This window comes from Canis lupus, chromosome 18 (genome assembly GCF_048164855.1).
Source record: "Canis lupus baileyi chromosome 18, mCanLup2.hap1, whole genome shotgun sequence".
Taxonomy (NCBI): Eukaryota; Metazoa; Chordata; class Mammalia; order Carnivora; family Canidae; genus Canis; species Canis lupus.
The window spans coordinates 52,389,192-52,412,452 of NC_132855.1; the positions used below are offsets into that span (position 1 = coordinate 52,389,192).

At 42.2% G+C, this 23,261-nt stretch overlaps 1 protein-coding gene across 1 annotated transcript in view; it reads left to right on the forward strand.

The window, feature by feature from the left end:
* Nucleotides 1-23,261, forward strand: part of SND1 (staphylococcal nuclease and tudor domain containing 1) — a 420,606-nt gene that overhangs the window by 62,423 nt on the left and 334,922 nt on the right. Inside the window, exon 10 of the mRNA XM_072784460.1 lies at nt 125-238. Coding sequence (XP_072640561.1) covers nt 125-238 — 114 coding nt within the window. The remainder of the gene's footprint in view (nt 1-124; nt 239-23,261) is intronic.

A 23,261-nucleotide genomic window follows, 5' to 3' on the forward strand; every position in this document is an offset into this window, starting at 1 on the left:
CCCTCAAATGGCTATCGATCTGACATTCCTCCCTGTGACTATGGTGGGCCTTACTCCTTAGCATGTGTGCTGTGAGATCTGGGCCATTGGAGCAGGTTTAAGTATTTTTGCCTTTTGCCCACAGGTGATGCAGGTGCTGAATGCAGATGCCATTGTTGTGAAACTGAACTCTGGTGATTACAAGACCATCCACCTGTCCAGTATCCGACCACCAAGGCTGGAAGGGGAGAACACACAGGTGAGAATAGGCAATGGAGCCTCTTTTCAAAAAGCAAAGGGAAGATGCTGGAGAATACTTAAACATGGTACATATATGTGAGAATGCTAAATGAGAATATTTTATATCTCCAAAATATTTATTAACGTCTGTAGCCTCACTGTCATTGGGCAGACATCAGTTTCTCCTGGACCACATGCACTGCTCTGCTTCATTTTGGGTGGGCATTACTGGCATTCCTCCCTAAGGGGTTTGAGAGAGTTAGGGTTGAGATATGTGAGGCAGTGGTTAAGTTTTATTTATAACAGGATTTTACTTCTCTGAGAATAAAGAGAAGGAGGTCTGTATCTCAGGTGCATGATTATAAGGCCCATGCATTTTGATTTGAAAGTTGCATATGTTTTGTTCAAGGAAGAAATGGATCTTGGTATATATATTCTCTGGAGTCACCTGCTTAATCTGTGAGTGGTAACTAATTATTAGTTAAACTGTTTTTTGCTATTTGTTGGATCTTTTGGCCGTAAAGGTGCTTGCTCAACCAACGTATATGATTGGGATATATAAATTTTGAGAAATGCTTCAGATGAAAACTATAAGAGTTGGTAGTTTGCAGGCAGTTGTCTTTTATTTGTTTATATTTATTTATTTATTCTTGAGAGAGAATGAGAGAGAGAGGCAGACAGGCAGAGGGAGAAGCAGGCTCCCTGCAGGGACTCGATCCTGGCTCTCCAGGATCACCCCCTGGGCCGAAGGCGGTGCTAAACCGCTGAGCTACCTGGGCTGGCAGTTGTCTTTTAAATTTTCTTTCCATGGTTACGAAACGTTGGAGATAGGGATTGAAGTGTTTCTTGAATTTGTTTGATTGTATCTTGTTTTTACAGACCTCTTTCCAACTCTTATTTTTACTCTCTGATAACTGCAGTGTGTAACTGAGTGCCAGTGCCACAGGCAGATGTTTGGCCAGTTTTCAGAAATTAAACACAGCATGGTTGACATTAGTGCTCTGTGCTTTAATTTATCCCTTTTGTAGTTCTAAAGACAAGAAATGTGCTTTTCTGATGTTTTGCACGTACACATGTCTTGGTGCATTTACAAGTTGAAATTCATGCCCTATTTTCATTTGCATGAGAGTTTACAGACAGCCCAAAGAGTAAAATAAAAATATCATGATTGTCTTTTGAATCAAATCATGCATAAGAAACATATACAGGATGGGTTCTTTGAATGTCTGGCCAATCAGTTCCCCCCCCACCCCCCCCCCCCCACCCCAAACACACACACAGAGGAGGAGGCAGTTTAATGCAGCAAATGGTATTGTGGTAAGGTTGAGAATTTAAATGCATGAAAGCCTAGAAATGCCAAAATAAGGTTCTCTCAGTAACTGTAGCTGTGCCTCATTGCACAGAGTAAATAGACATCTCCAATTTTATCAGTATTGGGAGTACTCCACGATTCGCATCTGTGCCGTGCAGTTGAAATTAACGTTCCCACAGCAACCACAACTTTGAAATTCTTGAACGTTAATTTTTGTGCCTGCATCATTGGCCAAAGCATTATGTTAATGAAGACTATGTAGCTGAATTTCAAGCGGGTTTTAAGGAGGTGGGGATGTTGTAGCTTAGGTAGGGTGATAGCAGGTTTTCTGGAGTAGTAGGTACTACTACTGAGAGTTTTTAGTTTTCCTAGGATGCTTTGGAACTCCTCAGGGGTAACGGATGGATTTTCCTCTTAGCCTAGTAGATAATGGGGAGTTGTTGGAATATATTCCCTAGGTTAGGCAGGATCTTGTTTACGGAATTCCTTATTATTTTTTTTTTTTTAAAGATTTTATTTATTCATGAGAGACAGAGAGAGAGAGGCACAGAGACACAGGCAGAGGGAGAAGCAGGCTCCATGCAGGGAGCCTGACGTGGGACTCGATCCCAGGACCCCAGGATCGTGCCCCGGGCCAAAGGCAGGCATTAAACCGCTGTGCCACCCAGGGATCTCGAATTCCTTATTCTTTACCATGGTAGGCTATCACTTACTTTTTATTTTTAACTTCTGTTCACTTCTGAGATCTTACTCCATTTTAAGGAAGTAAGGCTCACGTCAAAGAGTCTATAATAAGACTTAATTGAAGTGAGTAATGATTTTTATTTCTTCATTAAATTCTTTTGAAAGATTTTAAGGAGGCAGTCACATAAGTTAACATAATGAGCTTTGAGTACAATGATGGAGGGTGCTGTGAAGAACCCAGTTTCAGTGTGCACTCAGGGAAGTCTCCCTAGGAACGACTAGTGTTGACTGATGAGAAGTTAGCAGATGGAAGAAAGGGCACTCTAGACCAGCACTGCTCCATACATCTATAATGCAAACCATTAATATGAGCTATATTGGTTATTTAAAATTGTCTAGTAGTTGTATTGAAATTGATGTTTTTAGTATTTTATATATATATATATCCAAAACGTGTTATTTCAACATTTTTTTAAAAAAGATTTATTTATTTATCTTAGCATGCCCACATGTGCACCTGCACAGGTTGGGAGAGGGGCAGAGGGAGAGAGAGAGAATCTCAAGCCAACACCTCACTGGATGTGGAGCCTAAAGCAGGACTTGATCTCTATGACCCTGAGATCATGATCTGAACCAAAATCAAGAATTGGATGGTCAGCCAGTTGAGTGACCCAGTTGCCTCTCATTTCAATACTTAATGAATGTAAAAAGTTTATGAGATGTTTTACTTAATTTGATTTTTTTTTTTTTTAAACTAAGTCTTTGCAATCTAGTATATGTTTTATACTTGGAACATAATTCAGTTTGTTCTGATGTGTGCTGGCCTCCTGGCCTGAGAGAAAGAGAGAGCGAACAAGCATAAGCAGGGGGAGCAGCTGAGGGAGAAACAAGCTTCTGCTAATCAGGGAGCCTGTCTCAGAGCTCAGTTCCAGGACGCTAGGTTCATGACCTGAGAGGAAGGCAGACACTTAACTCACTAAGCCACCCAGGTGCCCCCGTTCTCGTATATTTCTAGAGCTCAGCAGCCATCTGTTGGTAATGGCTTCTGTAATGGACAGCACAGGTATAGAAATTAAAATGAATGTTTGGGTTTGTCATCATTGATAAGTGTTTACTAGGCATCCACTTTGCACCAGGTGGTATCCTGGGAATGCAGCAGGGAATAAACTTACATGGAATCATCATCATGAAACTTTAAAACCAAGTAGGGGAAATACACAAGTAATTTTATGTGAAATTCTATGGAAAAAAAAATTTAGTTTACAAGAATGTATAATCTGGGAAAGCGTTTATTATTAAACACTTCTGGAGGAAGTGTTTAATATTCCTTACTGTATACCAACCAAAGACTCGAGGGTGACTGGGATTGAGCTAGGTAAAATGTTGTGAGTAGACTGTTTCTGAGATAGCAGTAATGACAAGAGTTGAGTGAATTTGGGAAGAGGTAATGGTTGGCCATTATGGGTAGTACATGAGTGGTATGATACCTGTGTGGGACAAAACATAGGCAGGGCCAGATCATGCATGTCTTGTGGACATCTCAGGATACTCAGAGACTATTGGGTATTTTGTATGACTGGGAATAGAGGGTAGTTATGCTAGAGAGTACTGAGAAATGGTCTTGGGAGTTAGGCAGGGGCCACATGCTGAAAACGTTGCTATACTTTCAGATTTTTGTGTGAAGAATTTTAAACTAGGGAATGGCATGTTTGGATTTGAGTACTCTTGTGTTGGTGGCTTGCATTTACAAAACATGAAAGTAATTTGCATTTATAAGAGAAGATCGTACCAGATGAAAACTCATCTGCAGGAAGGAGTTGTGGTTTTTCTTTTGCTGAGCCCCTGTTGACCAAGGACCGAAGGGCAAATGAAGTACTGGAGGAGGATTTGGGATCTTGCTCTAGCAGTCTCTACACAGGATTTGAAGTGTTTGCCTTTCTGCTTAAAGAATTCCCCAGACCTCTGTTCTATGCTTACCTTTAAGTTATCAGAGATTTACAATATGGGGGTAGGAATAAAAATCACCTGGGGAATCACCCCAGTGAGGCCATAACTATATGTATGTAAGGACTGGGAAAGTAGGCATCTCCTTGGAGTCTTTGGTCTGTAAATAGTAAGGTATATTAAAAAAACATTCTTGTAGCTACAGTGGGAGTCCAGTTAAATACTCAAGGCATAAATGTTGAGGCTGGGGCCTCTGTTAGCCATGTGGTTCCCTTGTGCAAATTATAGAGGGGTGCCCCTTCTTCCGGACAGCTTCTTGTCAGGGCATGCGGCCTGGCAAGCAGAATGGCAGCTGAATTTCAGCTCCATTCAGCCTCCGTCCCCTTAGCCAGTGCCCTTGTGCATAAGAATATGTGGCTGTCATAGCTAGAACAGGACTGATTATAATCTCCAGTGAGAAGGTTGGATGTGTTTCAGGAATTAGAATGGTCTTACAGTTGCAGAGATGTGGGGTGCTTGAGGATTGTTTGGAAATGACGGATGGACTGTAGATGGCCTTGCGTGAGACACAGATTGCCTTCTGCTTCTGGCTGGGGATCATTGACTTTGAAATGGGGAAAACGGTAATCTGACAGTTTATGGTATTGGAGCAGAGTGGGAGAAGGTACAGGTTAAGGAACTAGAGGAGTAGGTGAAGAGGGAAGGGAAAGTCTTTGCATGAGCTCCCTCAAGGGCAGGCAGATGGCGGGTGTGACTCCTGCTGCGGGCTAGGCCTCCCTATGGGCTCCCAGATGACCACCCAATGGGGTTTGCCCTTCAGGTAAGGAAGGGGAGATTCTTTTAATGTTTATCTTAACCAAACCCTAAAAACTCTTAATAATCTGTCATTAACTTATATAGATCTTCTGAGACATAACTACATTGTGGGGATAGTCGGGCAAGTTGGGTTTTCCTTTTTTGAACACAGAACAAGTTATTTTCTCTTAAATTATACATGAAGGCAAGGAGGTTTTTTTTGCTCAAGGCTAACTGTATACTCCTCCCCCCCCCCCCCCTTTTTTTCCTTTGGTTACTTTGTAATGCAGCCAGAGGAATGGCTCTGGACATAACAGCATGATCAAAGGAGCTGTTTTCATCCCTAGGCATTTGCTGTCCAATAATATCCAGGAATTCAGGGGTAGCCATTACTCCCAGATTTTGGTTAGAACTGGAATTTTTGCTGGAAAGTGTGACAGAGACTTTAAAGCAAGGGTGTGTAATACTTTCCTCAAAGATTACAGTTGGATGTCTGATGCTGTTGATTCTGTTTCTGTGGTATCTTGGCTTCTGGATTATTCAGGGTGAATCCAGTGTCATTTCCTTGGAGATCTTAACTCCTGCAGGCTGAGTGCCATTTTGGACACTGATGTGTCTATTCCTGAAGACCTGAATGTGTATTGGGGTTTCTCTAAAGGTATACTGTAGTTTGTTTGAGATGGTTGTTTGCCACAAAGAAACAAGTGCTGAGTGTTGGAGAAGGGTTGTGGGTTTTCTGAGCTACTGCCTTAGAGAAAAGGACATATTGTGCAGTCTCAGGACTTCCCAGGGAGGGTTTGGCTTTCACCTGAGACTGGGAAACCTAGTGCTCTGTGCCTAGAGCTGCTGTGGCTTCACGTCACACTTGGGAGTGTTAATGACAAAGGACATGCAGACCCTCTGGTATCTGATAAAAGATCTGACTTACTCTTGGTTCTGCCTGTGCAGTGCTATTGTAGTGGATAAAGATACAGAGCTGGTATTTATCTTGAAAAAGGTACAGAATTTACCCAACTCGCAGGTGTTAAGCGTGGAAAGTTTGCTTTCAGTTGCAGGGCTTTCTTCCTCAAACTCTTATCCATAGAGCCTCCCTCCCCTCCCCCACCCTCCTCCCTCCTTCTCCATCCTCCCCACCCCCCACTTCTTTCTCTCTCCATCCCTACCATCACTCTCCCTCTCTGCCCTTGAGAGAGAGAGAGAGACACACACACACACACACACACAGACACACACCCACCCCTTCAGCTTGGGTCTCTGGGAAGTCTGGAAACCTGAATGTGGAGCCTTTCCCCTGACCTTGCAGCCCCACGCTTTCAGCTTATATTTGATTCCATCATACTGTCTTTCACCTTTATCCCTGTGGAACTTATTTAACACATAAATGTTCTTTCACAGCAGGCCTCTAAACATTCAGATATGGGCACCAGAGGATCAGTTTTGTTCAAGCCATAATCTGCCTAATCTCCTGGTGTCCTTGCTGCCTTTTGAGGGGATGGTGTTTGTTTCCCAGGCTTGACCCAACAGGGTCTCCTCTGTAGGCAGTCATGGCAGACAATCTGCAGGTAGGCCCTGTTAGTGATACCCTGGGATTCCTAAGGGCTTTTTCTCAGAGGCAGGGCAGTTTCGGGTGCTAATAACTCCATTTGTTGTACAGGGCCCCAGGGTGCTTTGCCATTTAGACACGATTAAAAGTGGTTCTCAACCTATTCCCTTCAGTTGAGATTTCTGAAAGCCAGATGACTGGTCCCTCTGGACCCTAAGGCAGACGCCGCCGCTACTGAGATACCTGCCAGCAGAGAGCTGTGGGACCACAGTCCCTAAGTGAAGCAGGGGCAAACCGATAAACCCACTGACTGTGATCTCGTGCTTGGGACTGGGAGCATAAGGCAAATAGCAAATTAGAGCAGGACTCCAGCTTGGCATTAAGGACCTTGGAGAAAAGCAAAAGCTCTTTGAAATGGATATAGCATTTCACTGGTTTCCAATGGAGAGACTTGGGGACTGCAGCAATGTGATCAAAAGACCAAAAGACGTAGAATATGTCAGAGCTCTGGCAGAGGCATTCTGTACCAGTTTCCGATTTGTTTGATCTGGGCATTTTTGAGAAGAACACTTGAAACCTCCTTTGTTAGAAGACTGAAAAAAAATTTACCATTCAGAGACTGTGGGTGGGTCTTAGCTCGTCTATTTAAGATTCAGGATGTAGGTACTGTGTCATTTTTAAAAGATTAATTCCTGTTCCTCTGCTGGGGAGGGCACTGGGGGGCAAGCCTGACTCTTTGTGAGGTCAAGACATTTGGTATCTGGGTGGATAGCAGGGTTCCTTAAAAATGTACGTTCCACTGATCTCTGTAAGTGAATTATAACTGGGAAAAGACAGCAATTGCCTATCTATTTCCCTTTGATTTATTTTCTTTTCCCTACTAACAAATTATATTTTCTTTCTTTTTTTTTTAAGTTAATGCTTCCCTTTTCTCATGATTTTTTCTATCCCTTTCCAATAATTTTTGTGGAATTTTAACAATCTCATGGGGCCTGGTGCTTATCCTTCCCCGAATAATGTGCATTTACTTCTTTGAATCCATCTTCCTCTCTTTCTTCTCTCTTCATTTAATCATCACTATTACACAGTTCTATATTTTCAATTTATCTAAATCTTCTGAGTGCTGGTGTGTTCATATTTCTTGCCTCTTTTCAGTCCTGTGAGCTGCAGTAATTCTTTGTTGTTTCCAGAGTTGACAGCACCATCATATTTACTGTCCTGTGTCCATTTACTATAGCTGCTGTGCTGAGGTAACCACATTTCTTGCCCTAGTTCAGGAAAGCTCCTTTAGGCCTGAGATTTCCATACACATAGTCTTTCCCTTCTCTGTATCATCCTGTACTGTTTATTGATGTCCACCTGCTTTCCATTATGAAGCCTAAACTCCACTGTGGACAGGAGTGGAAATAGTTTTCTCAGCCTCATATCCCCTCTCTTTCAGAATCTTTCAGAGTGTTGTGACTACAGTAGGCATTTAATAAATGTTTATGTCAAAATATATACTGCAGCTTAAGACCCAATGCATAGATTGCTTTTTGAGTATGGATTGAATTTTTACCCAATCCATTGCTCATTTCCTTGCCTGTTGATTATCATTCCAACTTGAGACCGTGCATCCTGGTATTGAACAGTCCTGGGAGGGATTTTGCGCTCCTGTTTTTTCTCCTTCCTAATTGGATTGCCTTTTTTTTTTTTAAGATTTTATTTATTTATTCATGAGATATGGAGAGAGAGAAAGGCGGAGACACAGGCAGAGGGAGAAGCAGGCTCACCGCAGGAGCCCAAAGTGGGACTTGATCCTGGACCCCAGGATCACGCTCTGAGCTGAAGGCGATGCTTAACCACTGAGCCACCCAGACATCTTGGATTGCTTGTTTTGATGACCAGGCCACACCTGGCTTCCTTTTTTGTAGACACTTCCTCTTCCCCATTCCCATGTTTTAATCTAGTTGCTGCAGGTAGATTGTTTAGTCCTGCCCCTCTGAGCTCCGGTTTTCCTCATAATGGCATTCCATTAGCACAATGTGAATTGGGTTCAGTCCACCAGAGGGGTTAATTTCAGGATTTTAAGTGATGTTGCATTCGTTCCCCAATTGACTTTCTCTTAACATCTCTACTCTTATTCAGGCTTTCCCAAATATCCTTCCTCCATGGCAGTCTGGGTGTCTTGAGTCATTGGAGTTTTTAGATATACTTTTTCCCCAAGAGCTATGTAATTTTTTTTTTTTTAAACTGTTGTCGACCTTGTTGGCTGTCAGATTATTTCTTTGCTTGGAACTAATTTTAAAATCAATTAGAGAGCTTTCCCTTCATCTTTCTCTTTTTATTTATGAGATACTGATTGCCGAGCTACCTACACGTGTTTAGACAAATTGCCTTTTTTTTTTTTTTTGCATAGCATTTACATTCAAAGCAAGTTTAGTACAGTCATCAGTGCTTTCTACCTCTTCAGGCCAGGGCTATAGGTTTCATTCCTTGGTGGGCTAATTAGCTTTTTACTGGGAAAATTTGATTTGGCTCAAAAACCAAACATTTAAGATCCTCATGTATTCTAGGTATTATGGATCTGGGAAGTTATTTTTATTAGGAAAGTGTTTATAATTTTAGAAACTGAATCTCTAATCCTGACCAGTTGGTGTGTGTTATGATCACAAGGTGGACTTCAGACCAGATGATAGATTGTGGAGGAAGAAGCATTACTTCGTGCCACTGCTTTGGAAAAGGCTTTTCAATAGGGAGACTAGAAGGGGAAGCTGAAGGACACAGATGCTTGCTTTTTTTCCTAGTAAATGACAGGTCTATTGCTTAGGCATATTTTTGATGTCACTTTTTATTTCAGCTTGCTCTTTGAAAATCTCTGGCCACACTTTATGGATTGTTCACATTTCATAGGCCTTCATTTCACCATCTAATGTGAGAGCAGTCTGGTTTTGGCTGCAAATGGCAAAGACCTTTGCCTGGTTCAGTGATATGTTGGTTGCCACCATGGTGCACTGCTGTTTCACAGGAGGATCTCTGTAGAGAGAGAAGCCAGTTGATATGCTCTCCTTCATCCTTGTTTCACTATATTGGGTCTTTAGGAGGCTAAGTGGAAATATCCTCTTTATGTGGGTATCCGCTGCAACTTTGTGTTCAGACATTGGTCCCAGAATTTGGGTCCTTCTACTGTCCTGCTAATTTTTTGATAACCCACAAAATGGATGCCTGTGGTTTCTAGTTTCTGCTTTAAAATGCTTTTTCCCTTCCCTACCCGCCCTCACCCCCCCTTCCCTACCCAAGTTTGGGTTTTCTGGATCAAGTAGATTCCTCATTTCTTTACATCTGTTGCTAGCTCCCTTCCCAGCACATAGTTGATACTCACATGTTTGTTGGGTAATGGCTCATTTCATTCTCACTGGCTGTCTTTTACTCTGGTTCATAATTTGGGACCGGAGGATGGGCAGAACACTAACACTTGACTCTGAGTCTGTAGCCATTCCATTTGTAGGAATTTTTCTCTTCATTACTAGGGAGGCTAGTAGGAAGGTTTGACTTTTTTATGTGTAGTTGTCTTTTGTAAGGTGGTCCGGAATTAGGAGAAAGCCACATTCTTATTCATATGGAGCTGCCTTTAGCATCTGCTTATCCAGCTGGAGGGGCTTGTTTTAGAAACACTGCCATGCAGAAGAATGTAGGTGGATCTCTGCGGAAGGGCTGCTGATGTGCTGCATGCCCAGGGCTCCCTTTGCAGCCTACCTGCTCCCGCACTCTGGTTAGAAGCTGGTCCCTATGGGTGGGGGTACAATCTGTACTGTCCGCTCTGTTCTTATTGGACCCTCTTTCTTTTTACCTCTTCGTGCAGCTGCTGTGAGTAAGCACACTGTGTTCTGCGTGGGAGAACTGGCAGCCGGCTCCATTTGCTGGTTTTGGCCATTGGGACAGTCAGGAGTATTAAGCCAGTTTGTGCTTTAAGAAGAGGGAGACTTCACATCACTTAAAGCAGTTTATTTTATTTATTTCTTACTTCTGGTGGAGGAGAAGGAAGTTATCCCAGCCCTTTGCTATTCCTTTCAATGTGTATTAAACTAACAGCTCAGTATTTTCCTTAGGAAAACATCCAGGGTTCCTCCCTCCATTTGGGCCAGGCTCTGTCTTGCCTTCGCAGATCATGGATCATGTTGTGGTGCTGCCTCCTCACTGTTAAAGCTTTTTGGCTTTCTCCCCTCCCCCCACCCCCCTTCCAGTCCTTTTCTGTCAGAGGAGTGAATGGTTCTTTCAGTCTAGACACTCTTGTTTGCATACCAAGTTATAGTTACTCTGGAGGTGCTTTGGACTCCATAATGTCAGAGTTCAGAAAAATGTGTCTCAGTTGAGAAACCATTAAGCTGCTTCTGTAACAACAATTTGGCTCCATGTTGTTATTTTTTTAATTCAAGTATAATTTAATGTAGTTTCAGGTGTATAATATAATGATTCAGCAATTCTGTGCATTGCCCAGTGCTCGTCAAGATAAGTATACCCTTAATCCCCACCGTCTCTTTCTCCCATTCCACCTCCCACCTCCTTCTGGCAGCCACCACTTTGTTCTCTGTATTGAAGAGTCTGTTGTGTTGTTTTTTTGTTCTTTTTCTTTTTTCTTAAATTCCATATATGAATGAGATCATATGTGTCTTTCTCTGAGTGGCTTATTTCTCTTAGCATTATACTCTCTAGCTCCACCCATGTTGTTTCCACTGGCAAGATTTCATTCTTCCTTATGGCTGAATAGTATTCCAGTGTGTGTGTGTTACCACTTTTTTATCCATTCATCTGTGGATGGACACCTGGGTTGCTTACATATATCTTGACTGTTGCAAATAATGCTGCAGTAAACATAGGGGTGCATATATCTTTTTGAATTAGTGTTTTCGTTCTCTTTGGGTAAACACCTGGTAGCATAATGATTAGATCATATGGCAATTCTATTTTTAATTTTTTGAGGAACCTCCATACTGTTTTCCACAGTGGACATGTTATTATCCATGTTATTATTAGATATCCATAAAATACTGCAGGTAGAGAATAGTTATTGGAGCTCTGTTAGGGAGATATGTCTCTATCCTAAAAGATACAGATTAGTCCCAGGTATCTGATGTGGTAGATGGAACCTGACAAACTGAAAATTCAGCATGAAAATCCTACAGCCTTTCATCTTTTACCCTCATTATCCAGCAAGAAATGAATTCTGAGGGCAGAAGCTGATGGTGTTGGAGATCTTTGTCCTGGAATGTAATTGAATGTGAATCTGTTCTTGTGGAAACATTCTCTCTCCTTGCTGCTGTGCCCAACTCCGAGCTGGCTGTGCTGGAGACCTGTGGATTGATGCTGCCCCTTTCCCCTCAGTGGCAGTATCTTCTCCACCCCAGGCTCTCAAAAATTTTAATATAGGCTGCTGCCTATTCTCTTTGTTTGCTTTTGTGTTTTGACTTGGAAGTATTTCTAAAGTATCTGAATGGTTAGAGTATTGATTTGTGTTTCTGCTACCTAAGTTTTAATTCTGATTTCTTTATCTCCCCCATCCCTCACTGTGATTCCTCCCACTCCCCTCTCCCACCTGTCTCCTGAAGTATAGAGATAGGGTTTGTATCTTTGGTTTGAATGAAGTCCTTTTGGCACATGCAGTTTGGTCATTCTGTTACCTGTTATTGCACACCTTACAATGGAGCTTGTGGCTGACACACACATCCCCCCCCCCCCCCCCCCCGCCGTCCCCCTGCCTCCGGATCCCCTTGGTCTTGAATATTGCTCTGAAATTACCTGTGCTATGTTTTGGATGCTACATGAGCCTGCAAATGAATGCTTAGTGTTGTTGACGTTCACTGTAACCCTTTAGCTGCCTTGCTTTGGGTTTGGCCAGGAGGTGGAACCTTTTTTTTTTTTTTTTCTTTCAATTTTTTTTTTTTTAAGATTTTTTTTCTTTAGAGAGAGTATATGCATTCGTGCAAGCTGAGGTGGGGAGGGAAAAGAAGAGAGAAAGAATCTCCAGCAGACTCATGATAAGTGTGGAGCCCAATTTGGGGCTTGATCTCAAGAGCCTGAGATCATGACTTGAGCTGAAACCCAGAGTGGGATGCTTACCTGACTGAGCCACCCAGGAGCCCCCAGGAGTGGCAACTTTAACCTGAATTCACTAAAAACATTGATGGCAACCAAACTGGATTGTTCTAGTGTTCTTGGATAACCATATTTAGCTGCTTATGAAATATAATTTTATTTTTTTTATTTTTATTTTTTGAAATGTAATTTTACATTCTAGAAAACTACATTTGCTCAGTTTAAGCCAGGCCAGTATCCTTCTCCTAGAATTTACATTAATTGATATTTTCATTGGCCAAATCTCTAAATCTATAGCTGATAGATATAAATTTGCAGAAGGTGCCTCACTGGTTGGAGTAGAGTCTCTTGAGCCTGTACTGTGTGCTTGCAGTGGGGCAGGGTTTTTCTTCTTTTGGTCTTGTGTTAAAGTGTTATTCATGACACTTGATAAAGTAAGGTACAACTGCTTCTTCACCATTGTGAGGGGTGTAGGGACCCATAGTGCGGTTTTGTATTGGGGGAGAGAGCTTGGGTTCTGAGTAAAGCAAAGACAAGTAGGAATTCATAATCAAGGAGCAGGTTGTGGAGTGGGGATGGTGGAGGATGAGGAACCCAAACCCAGATATTGAGAGTAATCTGATATCAAGATGGGGAATTGGGGCCAAACTGATCTTGGCAGGATTCTTGACAGAACTGGACAATGAGGAGGTGTAAATAGTGCCCAAATGTCAGGGCCTAGTTAAGAATGGACTTCAGAGGAACCTGAGTAGAGTTTGGTCAAAGAGAGAATCTTTGTTGTTTGTGAAGGCAGTGTTATCCTTGCTGTTTATAATTAGTGGTAAAAGGTTTCAGAACTCCACTTCTTTAGAGACTGTAAGGTTCTCTTCCTTGGTACCTCTGGGAGAAAACAGGTCTTAGACAATTGCAGCATCAAATACCTTTCCCAGCTGGTTTCTTGCTCCCTCTTTCACTGCTGTCTTTATACCTTTCCCTCTCTCTAGCTTGCTCCTCATTATTAATATCTGGTGGTGGGCAGGAGTAATGGGCAGGAGCAAAGAACTAAGAAAATAGTTTTATTTTTTATTTTTTTAAAACCCTAACTCCACAATGACTGTCTTTTCTGCCCAGTTGTAATATCCTGGGATATTAGATGTAGAGCCCTGCATGGTAGTAGAGGTCACTGAGCTTAATGCAGTAAGAGTCCTGGGGTGTGTGTGTGTGTGTGTGTGTGTAATGTACGATCTAAGGAAGCAGTTTTTGACCCCCCCCCCCCCCCATGCTTATGTATCTTACAGCATCGTGGTGATACTGAGTTGAGTTTGGAAGCTGATGAATAGGGATTCCTTGCTCTTTCTGGCAGCTGTTTGACCCTGGCACAACTCTCTTCTACCTCTGTCGCCTTACATGCTAGGAAAATGCTTCTTTTTTTTTTTTTTTATAAATAAATTTTCTAAACTATTTTTATTTTTTTAAAAGATTTTATTTATTTATTCATAGACACAGAGAGAGAGAGGCAGAGACACAGACAGAGGGAGAAGCAGGCTCCATGCAGGGAGCCCGATGTGGGACTCGATCCCGGGTCACCAGGATCACACCCCAGGCTGCAGGCGGCGCCAAACCGCTGCGCCACCGGGGCTGCCCCGAAAATGATGCATCTATGTGTGGTTCAAAGGTATTCCCTAATGGGAAGTTCTACAAAGGCAAATCATTTGATGGCTAACTGAAGTTCACCGCAAATATGGCTGGCAATACTGTTGCTTCTCATTTGCTACAGAGGAGCTCTGGCTTTCTGGCTTTTCACAGGACTGCTCCAAGGACAAAGATTAAGTGGATCCCTGTTGATGCCATATCTTTTGATTGAACAGCCACCTTGTAATGTGTTTAGGGTTCTGTCACTGCCCTTCTCCTGATTTCCCTTCCTTCTCCTCCCTCTAAGCCCCAGCTCAGATTACAAAGGTATGTGCATCCCTGACTCTCACAATGAAATCCAGATGAGAGCATTTCTTCTAGAGTAGAGACAAAGTCAGTTTTTCTGAGAGTGTGCTTTGCTTTGTAAGCTGCTTGTGTTAGAATCTCTGTGGTTAGGAAGCACTTGCCAGGTGTTTCCATTGTATTTCCGCTTAGAACTACTGTTCTAGATTGTTGTTCCTAGCAGTAGGAAGGTGGGGCTTTACCAGTGCTGGCTGTCCAGGATTTGGGGCTCTGAGAATATCCTCTTTCTTCTTGGAGCCAGACTTAGATGCAGTAACATCTTTGCTGTTTCCTGTATGAGCTTTTCTTTTCTCAGGTCTCAGAGCCAACTGCAAACCAGATATATCCCTTTTTAGCTTAGAACATCTCCTGAGGTTTCCAGTGAAAGGAGATAGGAGAGTTCTACCTGAAAACATTTATCTGCTTCAGAGAAGAACTCTCTGAGGAATAGGGAGTTTCTTGGGGTTTATTGCATATGATTTGAGCCAGTTTAGTTTAGGTGGGGCCTGTTCACAGTTTCCGGGTGAATTTCATGATAAAAAGTGAAAAGATTTATGAAGCGGTGCTTTGTTAGATCTGAGTCCCATGTCACACCTCATGTGCCATTATAGTAACTGAACTTAGTAAGGTGGAGAAGAGGGTGCAGGATAAAGAATGTGCTTGCGTTGGACATGTGCAAGCAGCACTGGAATCACTGGAAGAAAATAACAGGTGCTTCATGGCACATACAGAGGAGCCAGAGCTTGATCGCAGTTCACGATACAGCACGGTGAAATCAAAGTGCCTTCTGAGTCATGACAGGTGCACGGTGGTACATTGTATAGGTTTAGTGTTGGGTGATGATGACTCTGTATTAAGACTGAGGGAGAAGGAAAGCTTATCCGTTTTTTTAAGACCTTACAGAAGATCTTCTGCTCAGCTTAGCTACTGTTGTAGGGCAGCTCTGAGCTTTATAAGCTGCAAAATGCTGTCAGACTGGTTAACTGATTTGGGCTAAATGAACTCACAAAGATGTGATTTAAAAGTCCTTTTGTAGATTTATTTATTTATGATGTGAAGTCCAGCTGCCAAGCAGACCAGAATGTTCTGATGGGTGAGAGTGTTCTCTTTCTTAGGAGGTAGTTGGTTTAATATTTATAGACTTGAAGTGAAGGGGGTTGCTGGATACTGAGGAAGGCTGAGTTGCCCTGGGTTGCCTGTGTGGCCCAGGCAGAGAGTGAGACACTAGGACCCAGTACATGCTGTCTCCATTCCTATCCCTGTTGGACAGATAAACAAGAAGCTTGGGAAGAGAAGAGTTTGCCCAGGGCTTTTTTCTCTGGTAAGTGGAAGATCCAGGATTTTAACAGAGATTTGTTTCACACATTTCCAAATGTACTCCATGGACTTTGATTTTGCCGGGGCCAGGTTAGTAACCTTACATGCTGCTGGGGGGAGGAGGGGGGAAACACCACTCTGTCCACACTCTTGTTTCTCAGGATTTCTGCCACCTACCGAAGCTGCTGCTGGTTGTCTTTGTTAACGTAAGCTTTCTTATGGCCATGTATTTTTACAAAATAAAATATTTCCTGCGACCATTTTGGAGGTACCATAATTCACTGAGAGATTCTAATTTATACTTCAAATGGGTGTTTAGCATCAGAAAAGTGGATGTTCTTGTTCTTGAACATTGTTGTCAATGTCCTTGACTCCCGTATGAAGTTTTCATGGCAGTAATCTCCTTGTTTAGGTCAGGGCAACTCTATGAAGAGAGAAGAGATTGGATTCTTTTATTTATTTATTTATTTTAAAGATTTATTTATTAATGAAAGACATAGTGTGAGAGACAGAGGCAGAGACATAGGCAGAGGGAGAAGCAGGCTCCATGCAGGGAACCCCCAATGTGGGACTCGATCCCAGATCCCAGGATCACGACCTGAACTGAAGACAGGTGCCCAACCGCTGAGCCACCCAGGCTTCCCTGGATTCTCTTTTAGTAAGAGTCTCAACACTAGTCGTCTTTGTATAGGTTTCTGAGCCCTGTGAGCATTTATTCTATACATTTTATTATTTTCTTTCTTTCTCCTCCCCTCCCCTCCCCTCCCCTCCCCCCCCTCCCCTCCCCTTCCCTTTTCATGGGAGAGAGAGGCAGAGACATAGGCAGAGGGAGAAGCAGGCTCCATGCAGGAACCCTGATGTAGGACTCAATCCTGGGACTCCAGGATCAAGTCCTGGGCAGAAGGTAGGCGGTAGGTAGGTAGAAATTTTGATTTCATCTAAATTTTCTACCTAAAATATCATTTCCTTCTTATAAGTGAAATGTGTTTATTTAATAAATTTTGGAAAGATTTTTTTTAAAAGATTTATTTATTTATTCATGACAGACAGAGAGAGAGAGAGAGGCAGAGACACAGGAGGAGGGAGAAGCAGGCTCCATGCCGGGAGCCTGACGTGAGACTTGATCCCGGGACTCCAGGATCACGCCCCAGGCCCAAGGCAGGCACTAAACCACTGAGCCACCCAGGGATCCCCTAAATTTTGGAAAATTTAAAGAAGAAAATACAAATGAAATCTTACCATCTAGAGGCAACATCACTCCTGTTAATATCTCATGCCCTTCTCACCTTCTTTGTGTTCATGTTTTCTGAGCTTATCTCTGTTGGCATTTAAGTAATTTTTCAAAACAATTTTTTAAAGATTTTATTTTTTTAAGTAATCCCCACACCGAGGGTGGGGCTTGAACCATGAGCCCAAGGTCAAGAGTCACATACTCCACCTACTGAACCAGCCAGGTGCCCCTGCAAAACATGACTTTTAATGGTTTTTAAAAATGTGGGTATACCATAGGCAGTTTCCACTAATTTTTGTGTATATAAATTACTTTCAATTTTTATAGGTGTTCTTAATTCCTAAAAGAGAAAAATTGCCTTAAAGAAGAAAGTATGAAAAGGTCCATTCAGAACGGAGGTAGCTCTTGGGCAAGTTGTGCTGTAGTACAATATAGATACACGTAGTAGTACAATATAAGATATCATATTGTAGTAGTACGATATAATATACACGTTCCCAGAGGGGCTGATATTTAGCCCCACTTGCAGTACATTCTCTAATCACCTAATTCCTTATCTATTTGTGTTATTTAGAAGCAGGCTGTGATCCAGGCCCTTTGTTTTGTTGCCAGGATGGCTCCCTCCCCCCAACAGCTGAACTTGCTGCATCTGAAATAAAGGGTAGAATAGATGGTAAATCTTCTCCCAGGGACCACTGCTCTTTTCTGTTGCCCAGGCTGGGATCTGATGAGACACTTTAACGGGGAACACACGGCTCCCATGGCAGCTTTGCGAGTGCAGCTTGCAGAATTTGTTTTATCCCATGAGCTGCTCTGTCAGTGACTTCCATGGTGCCATGCACTTATGAGTATTGGCACAATTACATTGCACCCTATTGTGATTAAAAACAATTATCCACAAATAAGTGTGTGTAAAACAATTATATTTAATTAAAAAGCAACAGCACTGGTGACTGGCAGATACTCAAATCACTAGTGCTAGTTTAAAGGACCATGCCACGTCCCATCTTGGGGAGGAGGCTGCTGCCCATTCAAAGTTGGCAGGAAATGAGACAAATGGGGGTTCTGCACAACCCTTATGCCACTCCATGTAGGAAGCCTGAGCACTGGCAAGATAGTCTTGTTTGATCTCAAGAAGTGGAGTGGTATTTACAGGGAGTTAAGGTTCAAAGCATTGAGGCTTTAAGCTACAGTCAGCATCACAAATCTCTTTCAGGCTAAAAAGGCAGCTATGGACAAATACAGACACAGGTACTATCTGTGTTCCATGTCACTCAGCAGTTGAGCTGCTGCATTCTTATTGACTAAAAACTGGGTGCCTTGGGAGCATAGAGCATATTATTACACACCAACCCAGAAGTTATAGTAACTCCTTAATTGACTATCTTTACAACAAAGTCAGATACTCTCAGTCTATAAACTGTTCACATGCACAATTTTGCATTCTTTTTTTCTGATTACTTTTTGTTTTTTCTCTGAAGGTTAGTACTTGCTGTATTGGCAGACCCCCACCCCCAAGCTGAGGACTGTCACATTTCCTTACTTAGTGTGTTTTCCCAACCACTGGCAGAATAGCCCTGGCCACACTGAAAACTGTTTCTTTAAGGATCAGTTGTGTATCTGGGAGAACTCTGTCATTATGCGATTAGAGGGCCCCAAATGAAAGTTGTATTTGTTTGCTTTTTTAAATTTTTTTTAAACTCAGATCATTTTCATATCTGTCCTTCAGAGAGGATCGTCTCTTCAGATAAACATGGCCTGGGGATCCCAGGAAACTGGGGAGGATGGAGGGAGAAGAGCTGAGTCACTGTTCTCTGACTGTAGGAGGTGCCCTGTGTGACCCCAGGAGTGGTCTTTACTCTTTTTACCCCCATCTTCCTGCTTCTGCTGGATAAACTCACCCTGTTCCCCTCTGGCTCTGGAGAGGTAACTGTAAGAGCCAGTAGAGGGCTTTGGAAGGACACTTCCAGGGTTAGTTGTATCTGATGAACAGGAAGTATGAATGGAGATATTTTAATTTGTGCACAGGTGTGTAGCTTGGAGTGACATTGGCTCCCTCTGGTTTCTGATGAAACTGAGAGTGCTGGGTTTGTGCTGACGTGTGTCTGCAATTTCAGGGAGAGAAAGAATGGGTTCAGGGCTGGTGATCATTTTGTGATATTGTGTTGTTCATGTGGGTCCTTCCCTGTGGTTCTGAGGAAGGAATTAGTGGTCATTTGAAAAAGTAATTTTGGCTCGTAGACTCCCTGCTACAGTCGAGTAACTTTTGGAAAGTCTAATATTTTATCCAAATCCCATTAAATGTTGGGCACTCTTTCTATATTCCCTTTACTGTCCTTTAACTGGTTAGTGAAATATTTATGTGAACCCAGAAGGCTGATTTATTTATTTTATTTTTTAATAACTTCTCTCTTGTGCTGAGTGCTGAGGCCCAGACAACTGCCATGATTTCTCCTGCCCTCTCCTGGCCTCCATCCTCAAGGGACTGATTGGAGCTTTCTTGGCTTTGATGAAGCCTCTAGCTGTTCCTCCCCCTAGGTGGGTGGCAAAATGCCCCTACCAATGGACAGCGTAACTCATTTTGGGGTAGATAGCAGATCAGTGGATAAGACTCAGCCCCCCCCCCCCCCCCCCCCCAACACCATGGAAGAGATGCCACATATCAAAATGGACTTGGACCTCTTGCTCTGGGAACTTTTCTTGTTCTAGGTCTGGGGGTTTTGGCCATGGTTAATTCACTGGCCAAGCTGCTTCAGAAATTCTTAAGGTAATAAGGCACTTGCTAATAAGGATGTTCTCTGAGATGTTATTCTGGAAATAAGTCACAGAACTTGGGGGCCAAGCCCTAAAATCATGGTCGTAAAAGACTGGTTGGCAGAGAGCCTCTGAGTGGGGAGATACATTTTGCACAATGCATATCCCTCCAACCTTTCATTTTTGCCAGCATAAAGCACTTACGTACCTTCCTGGCAGATCCCTCCTTGATGAGCTCTTGCTCATGTTGCTTTCCATGGTTAAATTCTCATTGTTGCCTGCAAGCACAGGTCTCAGGTGTTGTTTTAAGGTTCAGGGCAAAAGAGGTTTCTGTATCTCTTGCTCTAACTGTAACTGGCTGCATTTGTTTGTAATGGACACATGTCTGGCTGTGTGTGGGGAGGGATGGGTAGCTTTCATTCATTAAGCATCTTTTTTTTTTTTAAAGACTGTATTTATGAGAGAGAGAGAGAGAGAGCATAAGCAGGGGGAGAGGGAGAGGGAAAAGCAGGCCTCCCCCATGAGTAGAGAGCCCTGTTGAAGCGAGGGCTCCATCCCAGGACTCTGGGATCATGACCTGAGACAAGGTAGATGCTTACTTAGCTTAACCTACTGAGCCACCCATGTGCCCCATTAAGCATCTTGAATGTAAAAGGCTAACAGAAAAAGATAGTAACTTGGGTATTTTGGGGGGGGGGGGTATTTTTTTTTTTAGACATTAACTTTTTTATATGTTGATTTGGAATCATGGAATGAAAAGCACACACAACTTGGAACCCAATGAAAGATAAATGGGAAACAAAACCATGAACTCATCAGTGTCTCAACTCCACTAAATTATAGTCGTAAAGAATCACAGTAACTCATCTGTGTGTCATGGAACAACCAATTATTGCCTGCTTCAACTCTGACTCTCATAACATGGCTCAGTCAGCAGAGCAGTGCAAAGTGAGTGTTGAGTAGTGAGGCTTTTAATGCAGAGGTTCTCAAACCTTCGCTGCACACCAGAATCACCTAGGGGTTATCTTAAAAATCCTATATGCCCCATTTCTACAAATCAGAATTTCTAAGTGTAGGTCCTAGATGCCTTTTTTTCCTTTTTTTTTTTTCTTTCCCTCTCTCAGGTCCTTCTGATGAGCAACCAGGGTTGAGAACCACCTTTTTTTAAAAAAAAAAAAAAAGATTTTATTATTCATGAGAGACAGAGAGAGAGAAGCAGACAGGGCAGAGGGAGAAGCAGGCTCTGTGCAGGGAGGCCCAATGTGTGGGACTCAATCCCAGGACTCCAGGATCACAACCTGGGCCGAAGGCCAGCGCTAGACCACTGAGCCACCCAGGGATCTCCGACAACCACCTTTTTTGTGTGTGTCCTAGGTGGCTGTGGAAGTGGAGATCTGGTGGCATGGCTTCTGAGTTGGGTCTTACTATGAAAAGTGATGGCATCTAACCCAAATTGTGTAGGTGTAAGTCTTGTTAAGCTTACCTTATGAATTGTTTAAAGGAATCATGTTCAAAAAAAAAAAAAAAAAGGAATCATGTTCCTTTACACATTGGGGATTTTTTTTTAAATATTGGGGAATTTTAGCTTATTTCAGTATGAAGATGTCATAGTCACTTATTTCTGACATGACAAGTTTAAGTATTTACTTTCGGGAAAGCTGTTCCCTTATAAAGCATTATTACATATTCTTGTCACCTCTGGAGATAGGGAAAATCATTATCATAGTTGTGATTTATAATAATAAGTATTTATACTATAAATATATTTATATAAATATATGATTTATAATAATAAATATATATTTGATATTCCTGCCTGTTCCTGGCAAAGAGGTCTTGGAATTTTTTAAGGGGTGAGCAAGATGATGATGTTTTTTGTTATGTTAATGAGGTAATGTTGGAAAAGCCAACTGTGAATGGGGCCTGGTTGTCAGAAGAACCAACTCTGAGATCCGAGGATTAGAGCTTCTGTCTGGCTGTTCCCAGAATTCTATTCTTTTATAATAAACCAGTAATCTAGTAAGGAAGATGCTTCTCTGAGTTCTGTGAATTGTTACAGCGAATTAACAACCTAAGAAAGAGATTGTTTGAAACTCCAGTTTATAGCCATTCAGTCAAAAGCATAAGTAACTGCCTAGAATCAAAATTGGCATCTGAAGATAGAGGCACAGTCTTGGAGTCCTTAACCCTTAATCAGCGGGATCTGACATTATCTCTAGGTAGATAGTGTCAGAATTGTTAAATTGTAGGACACCCAGCTAGTGTCAGAAAATTGCTTGTTGGGGTGTGTGTGTGTGTGTGTGTGTGTGTCCCGCCAGGGTAGAATTAGTATGAAAACTGTTAATAGTAATAATAGCGTCTGGCTTTGTCTTCTATTGTTTAGGCCAATAGTTGTCTTGAAAGCTATAATGTATGTCCTGATTTATGAAACTTACCTGGAAAACTCTAATTTCTCTTAGAAATTAATCTGTATAATCTATACAGATGCTTAGGTGGGTGTTTCATGTTCTCTATATAATTAACTTTCTCAAGAAATAGAAGTTAAAATGACTTTTAAATCTTGTGATTTTAGGTTTTTGGCTTTCTCTTTTTTATAAGCTTGGTTCTTGAAATGCCCTTTCTATGTTTAGTTTTTGTCTGCTTGTTCCTTGTTTGTGACATTTTTATTAAGTTATTACATTAAAATTACCTGTGGAATTTTAAAAAAGAAAAAGACTGAACTCCAGGCCTCAACCAGAACAGTTAATCAAAGTCTCTGGGAGTGGAGCTCAGGCGTTGTACACAGGCAATGCTAATTCTCAAACAGGATGGCAAACCACATACCACTATTTGTTGCTTGGTGGACTACATCTTGAAGAGGCCCTTGCTCTTCCTCCTTCCTCTTTCTAATTGCCTTCAGCTGTTTTATCTCTTATGGCCCTTGTGAGAGAAACCTAATAATTTCTCTTCTGCGGGTAACTTTAAAAGGCCCTCTTGATAGAATGGAACACAGTAGACCTACCTTTGAACTTCGCCTCTAATAAATGATAACACTGCTTATTTAGTGGTTTTTTGTTTGTTTGGGGGTGGGGTGGTTTGCTCAGTCTCTTTAAAAGCCTTATAATTAATCCCCACAGTGCTTCCCCAGAGTCAGGTAAGGTATTCTTTTTTGTTAAGTCTAAAACCTTGAAATTACTGGTCCTTGCTCCCTTTTTCTCAACTTGAATACTACCCCTTAGGGTTTGGACAGGTTCCCAGATTGCCTTTCTGGTAATCTGAGCAGTTAAGATTTATCACCTAGCTTATCTTTACTCAGAAGATAAGGCCTGCAAAGCCTTCTGAAAGATACTCTTCCTAATCTTTGGTGAAGAGCTCTACTTGATGGGCAGCTGGTGGCTGGGCTTGGATAGTTGTAGACAGAGGATGTTGTAGTGTTAATGTAAGTGTGTGAAAGTGGG